The sequence below is a fragment of the Rhinolophus ferrumequinum genome, chromosome X (genome assembly GCF_004115265.2).
Source record: "Rhinolophus ferrumequinum isolate MPI-CBG mRhiFer1 chromosome X, mRhiFer1_v1.p, whole genome shotgun sequence".
Taxonomy (NCBI): domain Eukaryota; kingdom Metazoa; phylum Chordata; class Mammalia; order Chiroptera; family Rhinolophidae; genus Rhinolophus; species Rhinolophus ferrumequinum.
The window spans coordinates 1,254,111-1,270,363 of record NC_046284.1 but is presented as its reverse complement, the minus strand read 5'-3'; the positions used below and the strand labels follow the sequence as shown (position 1 = coordinate 1,270,363).

The 16,253-nt window shown below is 45.4% G+C and overlaps 1 protein-coding gene across 1 annotated transcript; it reads left to right on the top strand.

The window, feature by feature from the left end:
- The first annotated feature begins 7,289 nt into the window (after positions 1 to 7,289).
- PIN4 (peptidylprolyl cis/trans isomerase, NIMA-interacting 4) lies at positions 7,290 to 13,450 on the top strand. Its single transcript, XM_033113267.1, has 4 exons — positions 7,290 to 7,507; positions 10,230 to 10,303; positions 12,804 to 12,923; positions 13,272 to 13,450. Exons 1-4 carry the CDS (start codon positions 7,465 to 7,467, stop codon positions 13,428 to 13,430), a joined length of 396 nt encoding a protein of 131 aa, XP_032969158.1. The 5' UTR covers positions 7,290 to 7,464; the 3' UTR covers positions 13,431 to 13,450.
- The last annotated feature ends 2,803 nt before the right edge of the window (positions 13,451 to 16,253 follow it).

The window sequence follows — 16,253 nt, the reverse complement described above, 5'->3', positions numbered from 1 at the left end:
GCTCATAATACCAGCATGGGCCAGGGAGCTGTGTCCTACACAGCTAGACTGAGAAACAATGGCTTGAACCGGAGTTGTGGGGGAGGCGGAAGAAAGGAGGAAGAAAAAAAAAATATGAACAGCAAAAATATAAAGCTTTTGGAAGATGAGGTAGGAGAATATCTTCATGACCTCAGAGTACAGAAAGATTTCTTAACACACAAAACCACTAACCATAAAGGAAAAGGATAAAATTCAACTACATTAAAATTAGGAAACCATTTAAAGAGGGAAAAGGCAAGCCACAGAAAAGGAAGAGATAGGGGCGGCCGGGTGGCTCAGTTGGTTAAAGCGTCAGCTCTGAACAACAGGGTTACTGGTTCGATTCCCACATGGGCCAGTGAGCTGCACCCCCTGCCACTAAAGATTGAAAACGGCGACTGAAAACAGCGACTGGACTTGGAGCTAAGCTGCGCCCTCCACACCTAGATTGAAGGACAACAACTTGGAGCTGATGGGCCCTGGAGAAACACACTGTTCCCCAATATTCCCCAATTTTAAAAAAAAAATTAAAAGAAAAGGAAAAGATATTTGTAACACATATAACCAACAAAGGATTTTCAGCATACACAAAGAACTCCTAAAAGGCATCATAAAAAGTCAAAAAACTCAATTGAAAAAGGGGCAAGAGACTTGTATGGGCTCGTGACAAAAGAAATCCAAATATCCAATAAGCATATGAAGGTATTTAACCTCATCTGTTATTAGAGAAATGAGCAGTGAGGGAGGAGAGAGTAAAAAGGGACAGGCGGATGTGTTCGTTTATCTTGACTGTGGTTCTGATTCCACAGATGTTCACTCGGAAGATTGTCACTTTAAATATGTGTGGTTTGTTGTACATCAATTATACCTCAATAAAGTTGTAAAACACACATACAATCACACACACACAATGACATACCATTTGACATCCACCAGACTGGCAAAATATTTTAAAGTCATACAATAACTAGTGTAGAATGTGTAGGAATAGAAACTCTGATACACTGCTGGTGGGGATCTAAATTGGTTCAAGTACTTGGGAAAACAATTTGTCTTTACCTATTAAAGTTGAAGATACACGTCCCCCAGGACTCAGCAATTCCACTCCTAGATATATATCCTAGGGAAATGTGTACATATCTTTCCTGAAAGATATATATTATAGATGACTCATAGCTGCATTTCACAGAACAGCCCAAACTGGAAACAACCCAGCAGTTCGTCAAAAGGAGAATGGATAAGCTGAGAACTACTACAGAGGAACACATACCGTGTTTTATACTTTAGAATACATCCTGTTTAGGGATGCAGCCATAGGTGATAGAACTGCAAAGAGAAGCAAGGAAATTGTTATCATAAAAGTGAAGAGTGGAAGAGTGTGGCTCCTTCTAAGAGGAAGAGTAAACTGTAATTGGTGAGGACACAGGAGGCTGCTGGGATGCTGGCGGTCTCACACTGGTGCTCACTTGTAACTATTGTTACAAGTGTACAAACAAATGGTATATTTGATTTAAGCACTTTTCTGTATGTACGTATGTATATGTTATATTTAATAATAAGAACATCTTTTTAAAGACCCAAGATACAATTCTGAATTACACCAAATTTTAAGGAAGGGCTGCAGGAAAAGGAGTCTAGGAAAGAGACAGGGCAGGAGGAACCAAGAGAAAAGAAGCCCCAAATTTCCAAAAGGCAGTGGACAACAACACCAACCCTTATCCGCCCCTGCTTTGCAGGACACATCAGAGCAGGGCTGAGAGCCACCAGTTTGTGTCTTTACAGCCATGACAGGAATATGCTTGCTGCACCAGAGAAAAACGAGTGAAGGCACAAACAGACCAGAAGAAATACTATAAGGATGCAACCATATGGGAAAATGTCTATTCTTCCTTAATGAGCAAAGACATACAAAATTTTAAAAACTGAATGGCCATTTTTTGCCTATTATAGTAGCAAAAATTGAGGGGAGGTGGAAGAAATTGCAATATGTCAGGCTGGAGAGAATACCAAATTGATGCATGGTTACTGACTGCTAACACTGAATAAATGGCATTCTTTTAAAATAAAATCTGGCAATATGCATCAGGAAATTTTAACTACTCATACCATTTTACTCAGTAATCCTTCTGGGAATCTATGCTAGGAAAAAATTAGACACAATGTGATATATAGATGATGTATTACAGAATTGTACACTTGAAACCTGTGTAACTTAACTAACCATTGTCACCCCAATAAACTTTAATTAAAAAAAAAGAAATAGAACTGAATATATCAGTAATGAGAATTTAAAAAAAAGAAAATTGACAAAGGAAGTAAAAGGGTATATGAATGAGTCTGGGGCAAGGGAAACAAAAGAAAAAATAAACAAATGGGACTACAGCAAACTAAAAAGTTTTTGCACAGCAAAGGAAGCCATCAACAAAAGGAAAAGACAACCTACTGAATGGGAGAAGATATTTCCCATTGATACATCTGTAAGGGGTTAATACCCCAAATTTATAAAGAACTCATAAAACTCCACACCAAAAAAACAACAACAATACAATTAAAAAATGGGCAGAGGACCTGAACAGACATTTCTCCAAAGAGGACATAAGGATGGCCAATAGACATATGAAAAGATGCTCAACCTCACTAATCATCAGAGGAATGCAAATTAAAAGCACAAAGAGATATCAGCACACATCTATCCAAATGGCTAAAATAAAAAGTTGTGATAACACAAAATGGTGTTGATTAGGTGGAGAAACCGGATCATGCATACATCACTGGTGGGAATGTACAATGGTACAGGCACTCTGGAAATGAGTACGGCAGTTTCTTACAAACCTAAACATGCAATTACCATACAACTCAGCAATTGCACTGTTGGAAATAATCCTAGAGAAATAAAAATTTGCATTCACACAAAAACCTAGACACAAATGTTTATAGCCTCTTCATTTGTCATAGCCCCAAACTGGAAACAACACAAACGTTTTTCAGTGAATGAATGGGTAAACAAAGTGTGGTCCATCTATGGTATGGAGTACTACTTAAAATCATACAAATGTTAGAGATAAGCCTAGGGTGCTTTAGGAGTGCAAAGGAGTGTGCCCAGCCCAGCCTGGCAAGAGGTGGAGAAGGTCAGGGAAGGCTTCCAAGAGGAAGTAGCATCTGAGCTTGGTCTTACTACGTGGTAGCTGGATCAAACATGGAGGAAGAACATTCTGGGTAGAGAGAAGTGCGTGTGCAAAGCCGTGAAGTCTTAAGAGAGCAGCATACATCGGACGGCCTGTAAATGGTAGTTCAACATGGTTGGAGCTCAGTGGGGACTAACGAGAGATGAGCCTGCAGTGTCAGCAGAATATCCCTTGGGCCTCCAAGCTAAGGAGCCTATCAGACATCGGGGAGCCGCTGAAGGGTCTTAATTGGGGAAGTAAGTGTCGAATTGGTTTCTGAGAGCTGTCTGTTAGACTCTGGGGAGGGTGGTTCAGAAGGTGGTGAGACCTCAGACTGAGAGACCAACATGGAGGTTGTTGCCATGGTCCAGAGAATGTGCCAAAGGCTGTGGCAGTGGGGAAGACGGTGGGTGACGAGTACAAGAGTCGTTTGGTGGATCATAGCCGAGTGTTCATTGTTCACTGTAAAATGAGGGGCAGGGGAGAAGGCAGAATGCACTGGGCATGGAGATGCACCCTTGAGGGCAAGGACACAGAAGCTCTCTTCCCCACTGCCCCTCTCCTCCCCACTCTCCCCCACCCTCGCCGTGTTCCTGCTCCTCACCTCTGTGCTTCTGGGCTTGGGTGATTACTCAGAACCAACACACTGATGCATAAACCAGAGGCACATTTATTTCTGTCGCACGGTGGGGGCCTAACTTAGACCTGTTGTGAAAACTAAAAGTGATCATGAAGGGAACCCTCCAGGCTCATGCTGCATATGCCATTGGTGTTGGATGTTTTCCATCAAATGAACAAAATGGCACTGCCTCCGAAAGAACCCCCCCACCCCCGCTCCAAACTGGAACATTAACGTCCTCCGGAAATGGCAGCTCTTTCGCTTGCACAGATAGAATCTTCATCTCTGAAGCCCTTTTTTATTTATTTTTATTTTTTTAAAGATTTTATTGGGAAGGGGAACAGGACTTCATTGGGGAACAGTGTGTACTTCCAGGACTTTTTACATGTCAAGTTGTCCTTTCGATCGTAGTTGTACAGGGCACAGCTCAGCTCCAGGTCCAGTCGCCGTTGTGAGTTGCAGGGGGCGCTGCCCACCATCCCTTGCGGGAGTCCTGGAGTCGAACCAGCAACTTTGTGGTTAAGAGCCCACTGGCCCATGTGGGAATCAAACCGGCAGCCTTCAGCGTTAGGAGCATGGAGCTCCAACCGCCTGAGCCACTAGGCTGGCCCTCTGAAGCCCTTTTTTTAAAAACAGTTGTTCTTGGGGGTGGCCAGATGGCTGAGTTGGGTAGCATGCGAGCTCTCAACCACAAGGTTGCCAGTTCAATTCCCACATGGGATGGTGGGCAGCGCCCCCTGCAAACTAGATTGAAAACAGCAACTGGACTTGGAGCTGAGCTGTGCCATCCACAACTAGATGAAGGACAATTTGGAGCTGATGGGCCCTGGAGAAACACAGTTTCCCAATATTCCATCCCCACAAAAATTTAAAAAACAAAAACAAAGAACCAGTTGTTAAAACAAAGAATCAGTTGTTCAAGGAGTGACAGAAAATTCTTGAGCCCCTGACTGGGCCCATCCCATCAGTAATACACCGCATCCATTTGCTACTTTTGCAGGTAGCTGATCCCATCCACTGTGTCCCGATTGATTTTTTCCTGCTTTCAGTTTCCAAAGGTGACCTTTTCCTACCCTTGTCCCCAGAGTCTGGGGCCCAGAGCTCCCCATGCCCTGACACCTCTGAATGGGATCAACGAGACCTCTGTTATGTTGCTTCAAGCTCTCCTTTCAGAATAAGCTGTGCTGGGGTCTCAAATGGGAAAGAAACGGCAGCTGATTGTGGAGCAGGCTGAGCAAAACAGAAGGTTTGAGTCAAGGTGTGTGAACCTCCGTCCTGGGAAGAGGGCTGCCAGTTTCCCTTCCTGCTTTTCCTTGTTTCGGGAACACATGGAAGAATCAGTCAGAGGAAATGACTAGAAAATACAAGTGGCAGGCAGCCCTGGCTCTGCTCACTGCACACTCACTCCCACAGTCGCTACCATGGTTTCAAGGCTGAAGTCTCCTTTCTGCTCTTCTGTTCATTCATCACTGCTCCACACACTGCTGCACGGTTGGCTCCACAGACTGCTGCAGACTCAACCCTGTGTACAAACTAGCTTATTTGTTGCTTGTTTTACAAATAACGCTTATTGCCTTTTTTCTTGGAAAAAAAATACATGTCCGGAAAATTAGCCATAAACTCATATTCCAGAACTGACATTTAAGATTTCGTATTTCCCTCCCTATCTTTTCGTGATGCATACCGCTTCACATAATTGAGATCAAACCTGATTTTGTATCTCTTTCAAATGCTTTTGACTTTGAACCCCACAGCAGACTTATGCCTATCTCTTTCTCCTTTGAGCTCCTGGCCTTTCGGCACCGCTTAGGGCGAATTCAGCCACTTGCACAGGCTTGCTTCTTACTGTCGCTGTTATCTGTTGGAAGGCACCGAGCTCTCACAATGTTCCAGGCACTAAGCATTTGCCAGGCATGTCAACCATTTAACGCTGGCTCTTCACTGGGATCTGAATTCTCCTTTATTCCCACTCCCAGGGGTCTCCAGAAAGGCTGTTCCCTATGCAAACCCAAAAGTAAAGGTGTCTCCTGACCTTCCTGGCTGTGGATGAGCCGATGACATGAGGCCACACCGGCACTATCAAAGCCCACCCCCCACCTCCCAGCTGGACTTGGCAAATCAGTACACGGGGCCAGTGGGATCCACCTCGGAAGTGGGGGAGCAATGATCCCCTCCATGCTGGGTGTGTTCCCACAGTTGATCACGGCCAATATGAAACAAGGCATGCCCAGGTGTGCTGTGTCCAGAAGTCACAGCAGCATGACATAAGGGGGGGGCTGCTTGTTGTGTATGAGTTGGAGGTGGGCATGGGCTCCCAAATACCTGATCCACTGGTCTGAGCATGAAGCATCCTAAGCCCAGCAAGGCTTTGTCCCAAAACTAAACTCTGAGCTGGACCTGCTTCTAGGTCCTGGCTGGCACTGGGACCGGGAACAGCTACCCTGTGGAGTGGAGGAAAAGGCCTGACCTTATATATAAATTGACGGAGGAGGGGTTGCAGGTAAGGGGAGAAAGTGTGAGGGCACAAATTCAAAACTCATTCATCTTAAGCTAACACTCCAGGAACTATTCATTGTTTTATGTGCTTTACAAATACAGACTTGTTTAATTCTTTCAACACCCTGTAAGTACGTACTGTTATCATCAACTCCATTTTACAGATGATCAAAGTGAGCAAAACAGGTGAGGTAACTTCCTCAAGGTCACAGAGCTAGCAGCCAGATGGTGGAACAGAGATTTGAAGCCAGGTGATCTGGCTCCAGAACCCTGTTTTTAACTGCTGCACCATCAGAGAAATTTTGGGAAATACACAGAAACAAACATAACAACGTATGCTAGCACCACTGGTCACATTTTGCTGGGTAGCTTGCCCTTCCTATGTTTTACAGTACACTAAATGCTTTTTAAAAGAGGAATCATTTTCTACGGCTTGGTCTGTAACCTTCCCTAAGGCGGTTTCCCGTGTCTGTACAGATGGCTTTACACTCGGCACTTTAAATGGCACATATCTTTTTCTGTGGTTGAAACACTATTTATTTAAGCAATACCCTACCGAGGGACATTCAGAGTGCTTCCAATTTTTCTCCATGACAGAATTCTCCAAGAAGCAGAGGGGTGATCACCTTTTTTAAAAACCACCTTTTGACCCCAACCAGCTACATCTGCAAAATAAAACTTAAGCATAAAAAACCGCAAGGGAGGGCGTCCTTGTGTGTAGGAGGGCAGCCACGGGGGCTCTTCCTGCTTCCCTTTGTCTGGCGGCCCCGCGAGATTGGCTGGAGCCAGCGCCGAGGGACTGCAGAGGCCCACGGCTCCCATTACGCACGCGCGAGGGGGGGGGCGGGAAGCAGGGGAGAGCGCGCCAACACCCGCGCGTGAAAGAAGTAGCAAAAAGTGCAGGGGCAGGGCTTCCTGCCTCGCTCTACCCTTGCCTCCGCCCCTCTGCCCTGCCCAAGCTTCTCATTAGTAAGACATCTTCAGCCCATAGGCCCGAGAGCCAAAGGGCTGGGTCTGCCCCAAGACGTGCCTGCTTCCGGAGCCGCAGAAAAAAATAGTCAATTGCGATGCCGCGCTCAGGCATCTGTTTAGGACAGGCCCGTGGGTCCTGAAGGGGCTTTGTACGGCAACCGGTACTTGAGATTTCAACGGCAAGTTTCGAAGATGCCGCCCAAAGGAAAAAGCGGCTCTGGAAAAGGGGGTAAAGGTACAGCAGCCAGAGCAGCGGGGGACAATGGGGTCGGGTGAGAAGCGAAGGGAGGGAGCAGACCGGAGATCGCCGGGGTCCCGGATGGAGGCAGCGGGTGGCTAGTGACTGACCCGGAAGTGATAATTTGGACAGTCTGCGGACTTCTCTGGAAAGCTTTAATTGAAAAAACATGCAAGGAAATTAGATGGTAGCTAGACTAGAACAAACGACTAAGGGAACATTTTGTTAGTTTCTTCAGGATGGGAAAACTGGGGAGTGAGGCTGACCTGAAGGATCCAGTAGAGTTAGACAGGGAAAGGTACAGAGGAGTGAGATTTAGGGGAAAATGGGGTCCAGGACAGAGGTGGAGCAGTTGAGGTCTGAATAGAAGAGACACCTGATGCTTGAGGTCACAGGGAAAGAGACGAGGATGAATGTCGTTGTAAAAACTGGGGCTAGAGAGGGAGAAGTGGTGGAGTTTGTAGGAGATGATACTTAATGGCCCAGATTTGTTAGTAAAGTGGAAGGCACCGGTAATTTCTTAGACTGAGAGGCCGGCACTGAGTAGAGGTCTTGAGAGTAAAGGTTTGGAATACTCACCGAGGTGACGGGAAAGGGAGTGAAACCCTGGTAAAAGGATTGCCCTGTGCACTGAGAGCCTAAGATTGAAGGCCAGTGAATTTCTGGGGATCACGTTCTGCACAGTCATGATTTACCTAGTACTGTGCACCTTCCAGTATAGGATTGGAAAGAGTTAAGTGTAGTCTTGAGCCAAGGTGGAGGTTTTGTTGGACACTGATAACAGAAGGATAATAACACAAGGGAGTTACGGTGCTAGTGGGAATGCAGTCCAGATGGTCAAGCATGAGGTCCAGACGGGAGGGAAGAAGTCTGATGGCATATGGCAGGAGTGTCCAAACTTTTTTCAACGTTTTTCACCAAGGGCCACATGCGGTAAAATACACAAACAGCCGGGCCACTCACTCGAGATGAAGTACGTATTGCCTCACCTGGTTTATTTAAGTAAACTAAATATATTTTTGGAATTTGCTGCGGGCCAATTAACAATGCATTGAGGGCCGTAGTTGGCCCGCGGGCCGCAGTTTGGACACCTCTGGTGTAGGGAACGTGGCAGGATAAAGGGACAGAGGTGGAGGCGGTTTCTGTGAAGACAAAGCCAGAGTAGTGGGAATGAGGCATGAGAAAGCTGGAAAAACAGCAAGTTGTAGCCAGAGACTGAACTACTAGTTCTGAGTGGCAGATTCATCGGGTGCCTCTGGGAGCACGTGGCCTGAAGCAGAGGCATGGCCATTCGAGAGGGAGGTCTGGAAGTGTGAGGTTAGGTTGGTGGATGATTTCTCAGCATACATGGTGAGCTCATCATAGATGGTGGCAGGAGTGAGGGTGGAAAGGAAGCCTGAAGCTACTGCCAGAGTCCTCAGTCAGCCAACGGGAGTGAGGTGGCATTTAGAAGATGACAGCATCCAACAGGGGACAGGATGGGCTACTGGAAGACATCACCGTTCAAAACTAAACATCCAGCAAACCGACCTAAGAGTCTGGTGTGATAAATCTCCTTTGGCAGTGACATTTTCTTAGGCATTTGGTAGTCAGTACAGTATTTTGGGTTTTCAGTTGTGTGCTGGTGCTGTGCCAGGCACTGGAGATACGAAGAGGAATAAGATGGAGCCTCCTGATTAAAACTTCAGTGGCTCCCTATGACTTCTAGCATGAACCCCAAGTTCCTTAATGGGGCTCAAAGGCTCTCAGCCACCCTGGGCTCATGTCACAGCACTCCCATCTCAGATGTGGCTTCATCCATAGTCTCCTACACATACCACTGTTCCCCCACCCTGGACTGTCTCCTCACCCTTGTTCTTTCTTCACCTGATCAGTGCCTGCTCATCCAGGAAACCTTCCCTAACTGCCTGCAATGTCCCTCTGCTTCCACAGCCCTCTCCCTGTCCATTCTCCTAAATGACCTCTACAGACCCTTCTTCCCCGGTAGCATGTGAGCTCCCTGAAGGAGCTTGTTCACCTTCGTATTCCCAGTGCCTGGATCTTTGTAGTTACTTAGGAAATGTTGATTGAACTGAACTCTCAACCCAGCGATAGTTCTTAGGGACATCAGCCTCCAACTGTAAGTATGCTGCTGACACAGAAGTTGACACGGTAGTAAAATTACATACTGGTAAAATGTAAGCTGCCGCTGATGGTTGTTAATCTGAATATCGATGACTTTTCTTGGGAGGGTATTGATAGGCAATGTAGTAGACTCCAGAAGTTTGCACATGAATGTATTCTTTAGCCAAATAGGCATGGTGGAGAATTGGATCTTTATTTAAAATATGTCCGTGGAGATTTTACATACTGGAATGGCAAGTACTCAAATACACAGCTGTGTGTGTGCTTGGTAGAAATCTTACAAGAGCTCAGGGATTTGCCCTTAGAAGGCGGATTTCAGATTGGATCCAGAGACTCTGGACCAGGCGTGTGGTGCTCTGTCAGCTGTTAGCACACTCCCCAGTGTGTGTATTTTTCTGTGAAGGGTTTATGCAGGGCACAGGTTTGCTGTTGTAAGAGCAGTGACTCAGAGATTAATTCACCTTGATGTAGTCCAGTGTCTGGCAGAGTCCCCTTTGGAAGCTTGGTGCTGTGACCAAGCTATCAACTTGTGTTGGCCCTTTCTGTAAATATCAAGGTGCAGTTTAAATGAGTACCTGTCATCTTTTCTCTAAAGGGGGAGCCGCCTCTGGGAGTGACAGTTCTGACAAGAAGTCCCAGGGTCCCAAAGGTGGTGGCAATTCAGTAAAGGTGAGTTACTAGTTCCTTTTTTCATGTTAAGTATAAAAAAACATATATACATGTGTTATGTTGGTACATGTAAAAGAAAAAGACAGTATGCTTAACTCATTCTAAGAGGCTAGCCTGACACTGATGTAAAATCAAGATAATACAGAATTGGAAAATCTAGACCAATCTTACTTATGAAAAGTAATTCCTTCACAAATATTTTTCAAATGCTTTCTCAAACTTCCAGAATTTCTTCATACTTCAGTATTGTTTCTTCACATGTATTAAGTTAGATCTTCCCAGTAAGTGAATGAATTATTTCTCAGTACAAAATATTGTATAAAACACAGAGCTTCAGTAAACAGGCAAAGGCCCAGGTCTCATTAGCTAGCTCCCTTGCTGGTGAGCTGTAAGTCAGGGCTCTGCCCATGAACATGGGGGTGAGACAATTGCAAACAGGTACTTAAAGGGCTTGACTCTGTCCCTGAGGAGTGTCCGCCCTAGGCAGATAGAATCTGCAAACAGAACTATACTACTTAGTGCTATGGAGCAGGCAGTTTCCATGTTTCATTCAGGATATGGGATCCCATACTCTGATTAATTCATTCAATAAGGATTTAGTGACATCTGCCCCGTGCCAAGCAGTGTACTAAGTTTTGGGTGTTAAAAAAAAAAAAAAAGCAGGTAGGAGATGGTTCCTGTTATCAGTCTAGTTGGGAGCAGTTCGGTAAAGAAACACATGCCATTGCTATATGATAAGTGCAGTAGTGGAATCGTATCATATAAACCCAACCATGAGAGAGAGAGAGAGAGGGAGAGAGAGAGAGAAAGACAGAGAGAGAGAGAGATCATGTAAATAGTGGGGGCCATTCTGCCCACTTTCTCCTTGATGAACCCGTGCCCCAGACAGCGGGAGATGGGGGACATGGAGCTGCTTTTCCATAGTTGACCTCTGTTCGCGCCTGAGCACCTGATCCTCAAATACAAACCAGCTACTTCACCTGGCGTTCAGCTGAAGAAGTGCTCGTTGGGCTTACGAGCGTAATGAGGGCCGGCATGTTAGTCCCCAGTATGGCATCTCCATAAGGGATGTTGGAGGGTCATTTCAGCTACGTGCAGCTTTCACCTTACATGCTGGCACTTCCTTTCCACCCCTACCCGTACCCCCTCCTTTAACTCCTGGCAGCAACTAATCTGTCTTCCGTTTCTGCCATTTTTTAATTTCAAGGATGGTACATGAATGGAATGATACAGTATGGAACCTTTTGGGATTGGCTTTTTCTCTGGAGATTGTGTTCCAGTTGTCACATGTATCAGTAGGCTGTACTTTTGTATTGCTGAGCACTGTTCCATCGAATGGAAGTGCCATATTGTTGTCGGAAAACAGGTTCTTGGTGTTCGTGTGGCAGGAAAGAATTCAGGATGCTCCAAGTAAGCCAACAAGCAGTAGATTTAAAGAGGACAGTCACTCTCAAGATGGCAAGAACAGCTGCCCCGAAGAGAAGTGGCTTTGGGAATTTATTACCCTTAAAATGAAAGGGCGACACATTCTTTCCTTTGCTGTCAGGAAATTACTCCTGTGGGCCGAGGATCCCCTCGCCCCCAATTTCAGTATTTGAACCCTGAGGATTATCTTGGTTTACTTGTCTCTGAATTTATAAGGGAGACACCGTTAGCCATCACCCCAGTGTATCACCTACAACATGGAACAAATAACAGATTCTATTTGCATAAGAAATGTGAAATCCTAACTGAAATCTATGTAATTCTACTAACAATTGTCACCCCAATAAATTAAAAATAAATTAAAAAATAAATAAATAAATAAATAAATAAATAAATAAATAAATAAATAAATGTGAAATCCTGCAAAACATATACCTTGACAAAATCAGTTTAAGGAAATAGTGATTTTTTTAGACATGGCTTTATGTAAACATAGGTCAACTCTGAATGCTTCTATGGGGTTGAGTATTATTAATGTTTAAGATAAGATACTTCCTCAGTGTCGAATTATGGAGAGGCTTTATACATTGGGCCTTTTGGTAAAAAGTGTTTCCTGATGGGTTTTTTTCATACCGTCCCTATTCTGAAATAATAGCCGTTATTGAGTGCTAGCTGCTTTATCTGAATCTTCACAGCCCTATGAGAACACACAGGCTCTGTTACTGTCTCCGTGCACAAATGGGAAAACACTTAGAGGTTTAAAAACATGTCTATGATCACACAGCAGAGATGGAATTTGACTCCAGGACCCCACATCGATGTACATAGTAAAAGATGGGAGCTTCCCACAGCCGGGTGCCCATTTTCCATCTAAATCAGAGCCCCGAGCTATTGTCTTGATATGGGAAATGAGTTTGTGGTCATTACCCACCTGGGCAGACTTCTAGGACTTTCCGTGGCCATGCGCTAATGTGGTTTTTCACTGTTGAGGGTAACCCAGACATTACTGCCGTGCTGTGACTAAAGGAATCGATTGGATCTCCAAATATTATGTGAACATACTTTTGCCTTGTAGGTCAGACACATTCTGTGTGAAAAACACGGAAAAATCATGGAAGCCATGGAAAAGTTAAAGTCTGGAATGAGATTCAATGAAGTGGCTACGCAGTATAGTGAAGACAAAGCCAGGCAAGGGGTATGTGCTGTTCCCGTTTCAAACGATCTGTCCCCCACAGAGGACACGCAGCAGGGGGCGTTATTTCTATATTCTGCCATTAATTTAAGCCACGTCTTGGTTTAAAGATCTTAAAAGTGAGCAGTTGAATATGGGTCACCTATGTGTAAACCTAGGTGTGAGCAAACTTGCACAGGTAACGTAGTGAGCGCTCCTGGGTTCAGTGCAGGGTCCTTGTCACCCCCTTCTTTACAGCCCAGATAAATAAACCTGGGAACCTTAGCATTCAGGTTGGGAAATGCTCAAGCTATAGTAGGACTGTTCCCTCTTCAGGCCCACTTGACATCACGTGTCTTTTGCGTTTTCCAGGGTGACTTGGGTTGGATGAGCAGAGGGTCCATGGTGGGACCATTTCAAGAAGCGGCGTTCGCCCTGCCTGTCAGTGGGCTGGACAAGCCCGTGTTTACAGACCCTCCGGTTAAGACGAAATTTGGATATCATATTATTATGGTTGAAGGGAGAAAATAAAATTGTATGAAAGACTGAATGTTGTAGACATTGTCCTTATTTCTTTAAAAGGTGTTGGATCATCCTGTGTTTTATGAACGCTGTTACTGAGTTTCAGGTGCGCTACCTGCTGGAGTCCTGTGTTCAGGACATTGGCTTACCCAGGATACTAAGTGAACGTCTTCTGTGCGTGTCACCCACAAAGGAAGTTGGAGTGCTAGAAAAAGCAAGCTAACTTCTGTGGCACGGAAACGGCAGTTACGGCTAGCTTGTGAGAACGTAGGGCAGGAATGGGCCTCGGACACCATGCACACCTTTGGGAAGTTGGCTGAGGTTCTGAAGGAGTTGGCAAATGAAAAAATGCAGGATTTATACATTTACATCCATGGCATATGCAGTCAGTTCTGCTTGAAACTGTATCTTTTTCATTAAGTTCAATGCTTAAAGAACAAACTTCATTCGTAGTAGGATAACTGCAAATGAAAACCTAAACGAGTTCCCACTTTTTACCTATCAGATTGGCACGGTTCAAAACATTTAGCATGTTGGTGAGGGTATGGGGAAACAGGCCTTCATTCATTAATGGTGGAAATGTATATTACTCTAACCTCTATGGAGAACAATTTGGCAGTACCTATCAAAATGATAAATACATGCTTTGACTCAGCAACTCCATTTCTAGAATTTATCCTATGGATGTAATCACATGTATAAAAGGTACAAAGGTACAAGGACATGCATTACAGTGTCTGTTGGAAACAGACTGAATGACCATCGAGAGAAGCCTAAGTGTATGTATATAGTTTATATACTATCCACTATATAGTGGGTAGATGTGTGCACACACACTGTACTACCATCTGGGTACACACACACACACACACACAGTACTACCATTTGGATAGACACACACTCACTGGTGCTTACAGATACATGGACTGTCTCTGGAAATGGCAATCCAGAGCTGGGGGCAGGGGCAGGTAAGGCACTTTCTACCTCATCCCCTTCAATCACGGCTCTTGTGTGCCATGGAGCCCTTAGGCAGTTTGCCCAGGCCTGTGGCTCTCTTCTCAGCATGTTGATTTTAAGCCAATAAAGTAAAATATATAGGGATTACAAAGGACACCAATTATACTGAAATAGAGTACTCAAAATAGTTTTACACTGTCATATGTATACATGTTTTCGTTCCTCTATTAAGTAAAGATTTCGTGGTAGGTCTAAAACACACCATGGATGTGTGGTTATGAGCAGCAGTGGCTGCAATAACAAATCTCTGATTTCTGTTGGTGACAAAGTCAAAGGTACTGCTCCTCTAGTTTGCTGCCTAGTAATACACACATCTGAATTCTATCCGTGAACTTTAGTTTAAAAACCCCTTCCTTAGATACTGTTGGAATAATATTTTACCGTGTACATGTGGGGCTAGGGCCTTTTTTTACATCAGGAGAGAGGGGACTTGATTAGCTGAATTTCCGCTAATATTTGTATGCATGATGGAAGGGACTGAAAAACAAACATGTAGCGCACAGCCATTCAGTCCACGTAGGGAAACGGTGAGCTGGACAGGAATGCAGTTTGAATTGCTGAATCACAGGGTTAGCAGCAAGATTTTTTTTCATGATACATAATCACATTACCCTAAAATATTAGGAATAATTTCTTTTGGTGAGAGCCCAATAATAGGTGTACTATTAATAACCTATTATTAAACTTCAGCTCCAGGTCCAGTTGCCGTTGTTAGTTGCAGGGGGCGCAGCCCACCATCCCTTGCAGGAGTCAAACCAGCAACCTTGTGGTTGAGAGCCCGCGCTCCAACTGAGCCATCCGGGAGGCAGCTCAGCTCAAGGTGCCGTGTTCAATCTTAGTTGCAGAGGGTGGAGCCCACCATCCCTTGTGGGAGTCGAGTCGAACCGGCAACCTTGTGGCTGAGAGCCCATGCTCCAACCAGCTGAGCCATCTGGCCACCCAGGAGCTCAGCTGCAGCTCACTGACTTTATTCTAGTTGTGGAGGGCGCAGCTCACTGGCCCATGTGAGAATCGAACCGGCAGCCCCGTTGCCCAGAGCTTGCGCTCTAACCAACTGAGCCACCCATCCGCCCTCAGCTCAACTCTTAAACTTCTATCTGTATATTCTGTAATATGCGTAATAGATGAGAATGGTAGTGTGTGGACTGTTCGAGAAAACCAGACCCAAAATAGCATCACTTGTGCTAAAGCAGGCAAACCTAGACTTAATACCTGACTGAATTCACGTCTCAGCCTTCACCAGAAATGGAATCTTAATCAACCAGTCTGGAATTTTTCTTTTTTTATTTTTGTCCCCCCTTCTTCCACCTCCCCCAACCCCCACTCTGGTTCAAGCCGTTGTTTCTCAGTCTAGTTGTGTAGGACACAGCTCCCTGGCCCATGCTGGTGTTATGAGCCTTGCGCTCCCCCAGCTGAGGCAGTCGGTCGCTGGTTGTCGGTCGGCCACTCACAGTGGCTCACGGCAGCTCTCGCTGGCTGCCGGCCATTCACACTGCCCCCCAGCCACTCATGGCAGCACACGGTAGCCCAGAGCAGCCCACAGCAGCACACAGCAGCCGAGGCAGCTCACTCCGACCTCAGGCTGCTCACGGCAGCCCAACTCCAGGGAGAGCCATTGTTCACAATCTTAGCTGTAGAGGGCGCAGCTCACTGGCCCATGTGGGAATCGAACCGGCAACCTCGACATTAGGAGCACAGTGCTCCAAACACCTGAGCCACTGGCCGGCCCCAGTCTGGAATTTTCTGGTCAACACCAGTGAGGTAATCTGTTATGTGGGCCCTTTCCATCCCCCAAAGGAAGAAAATCTGCATGAT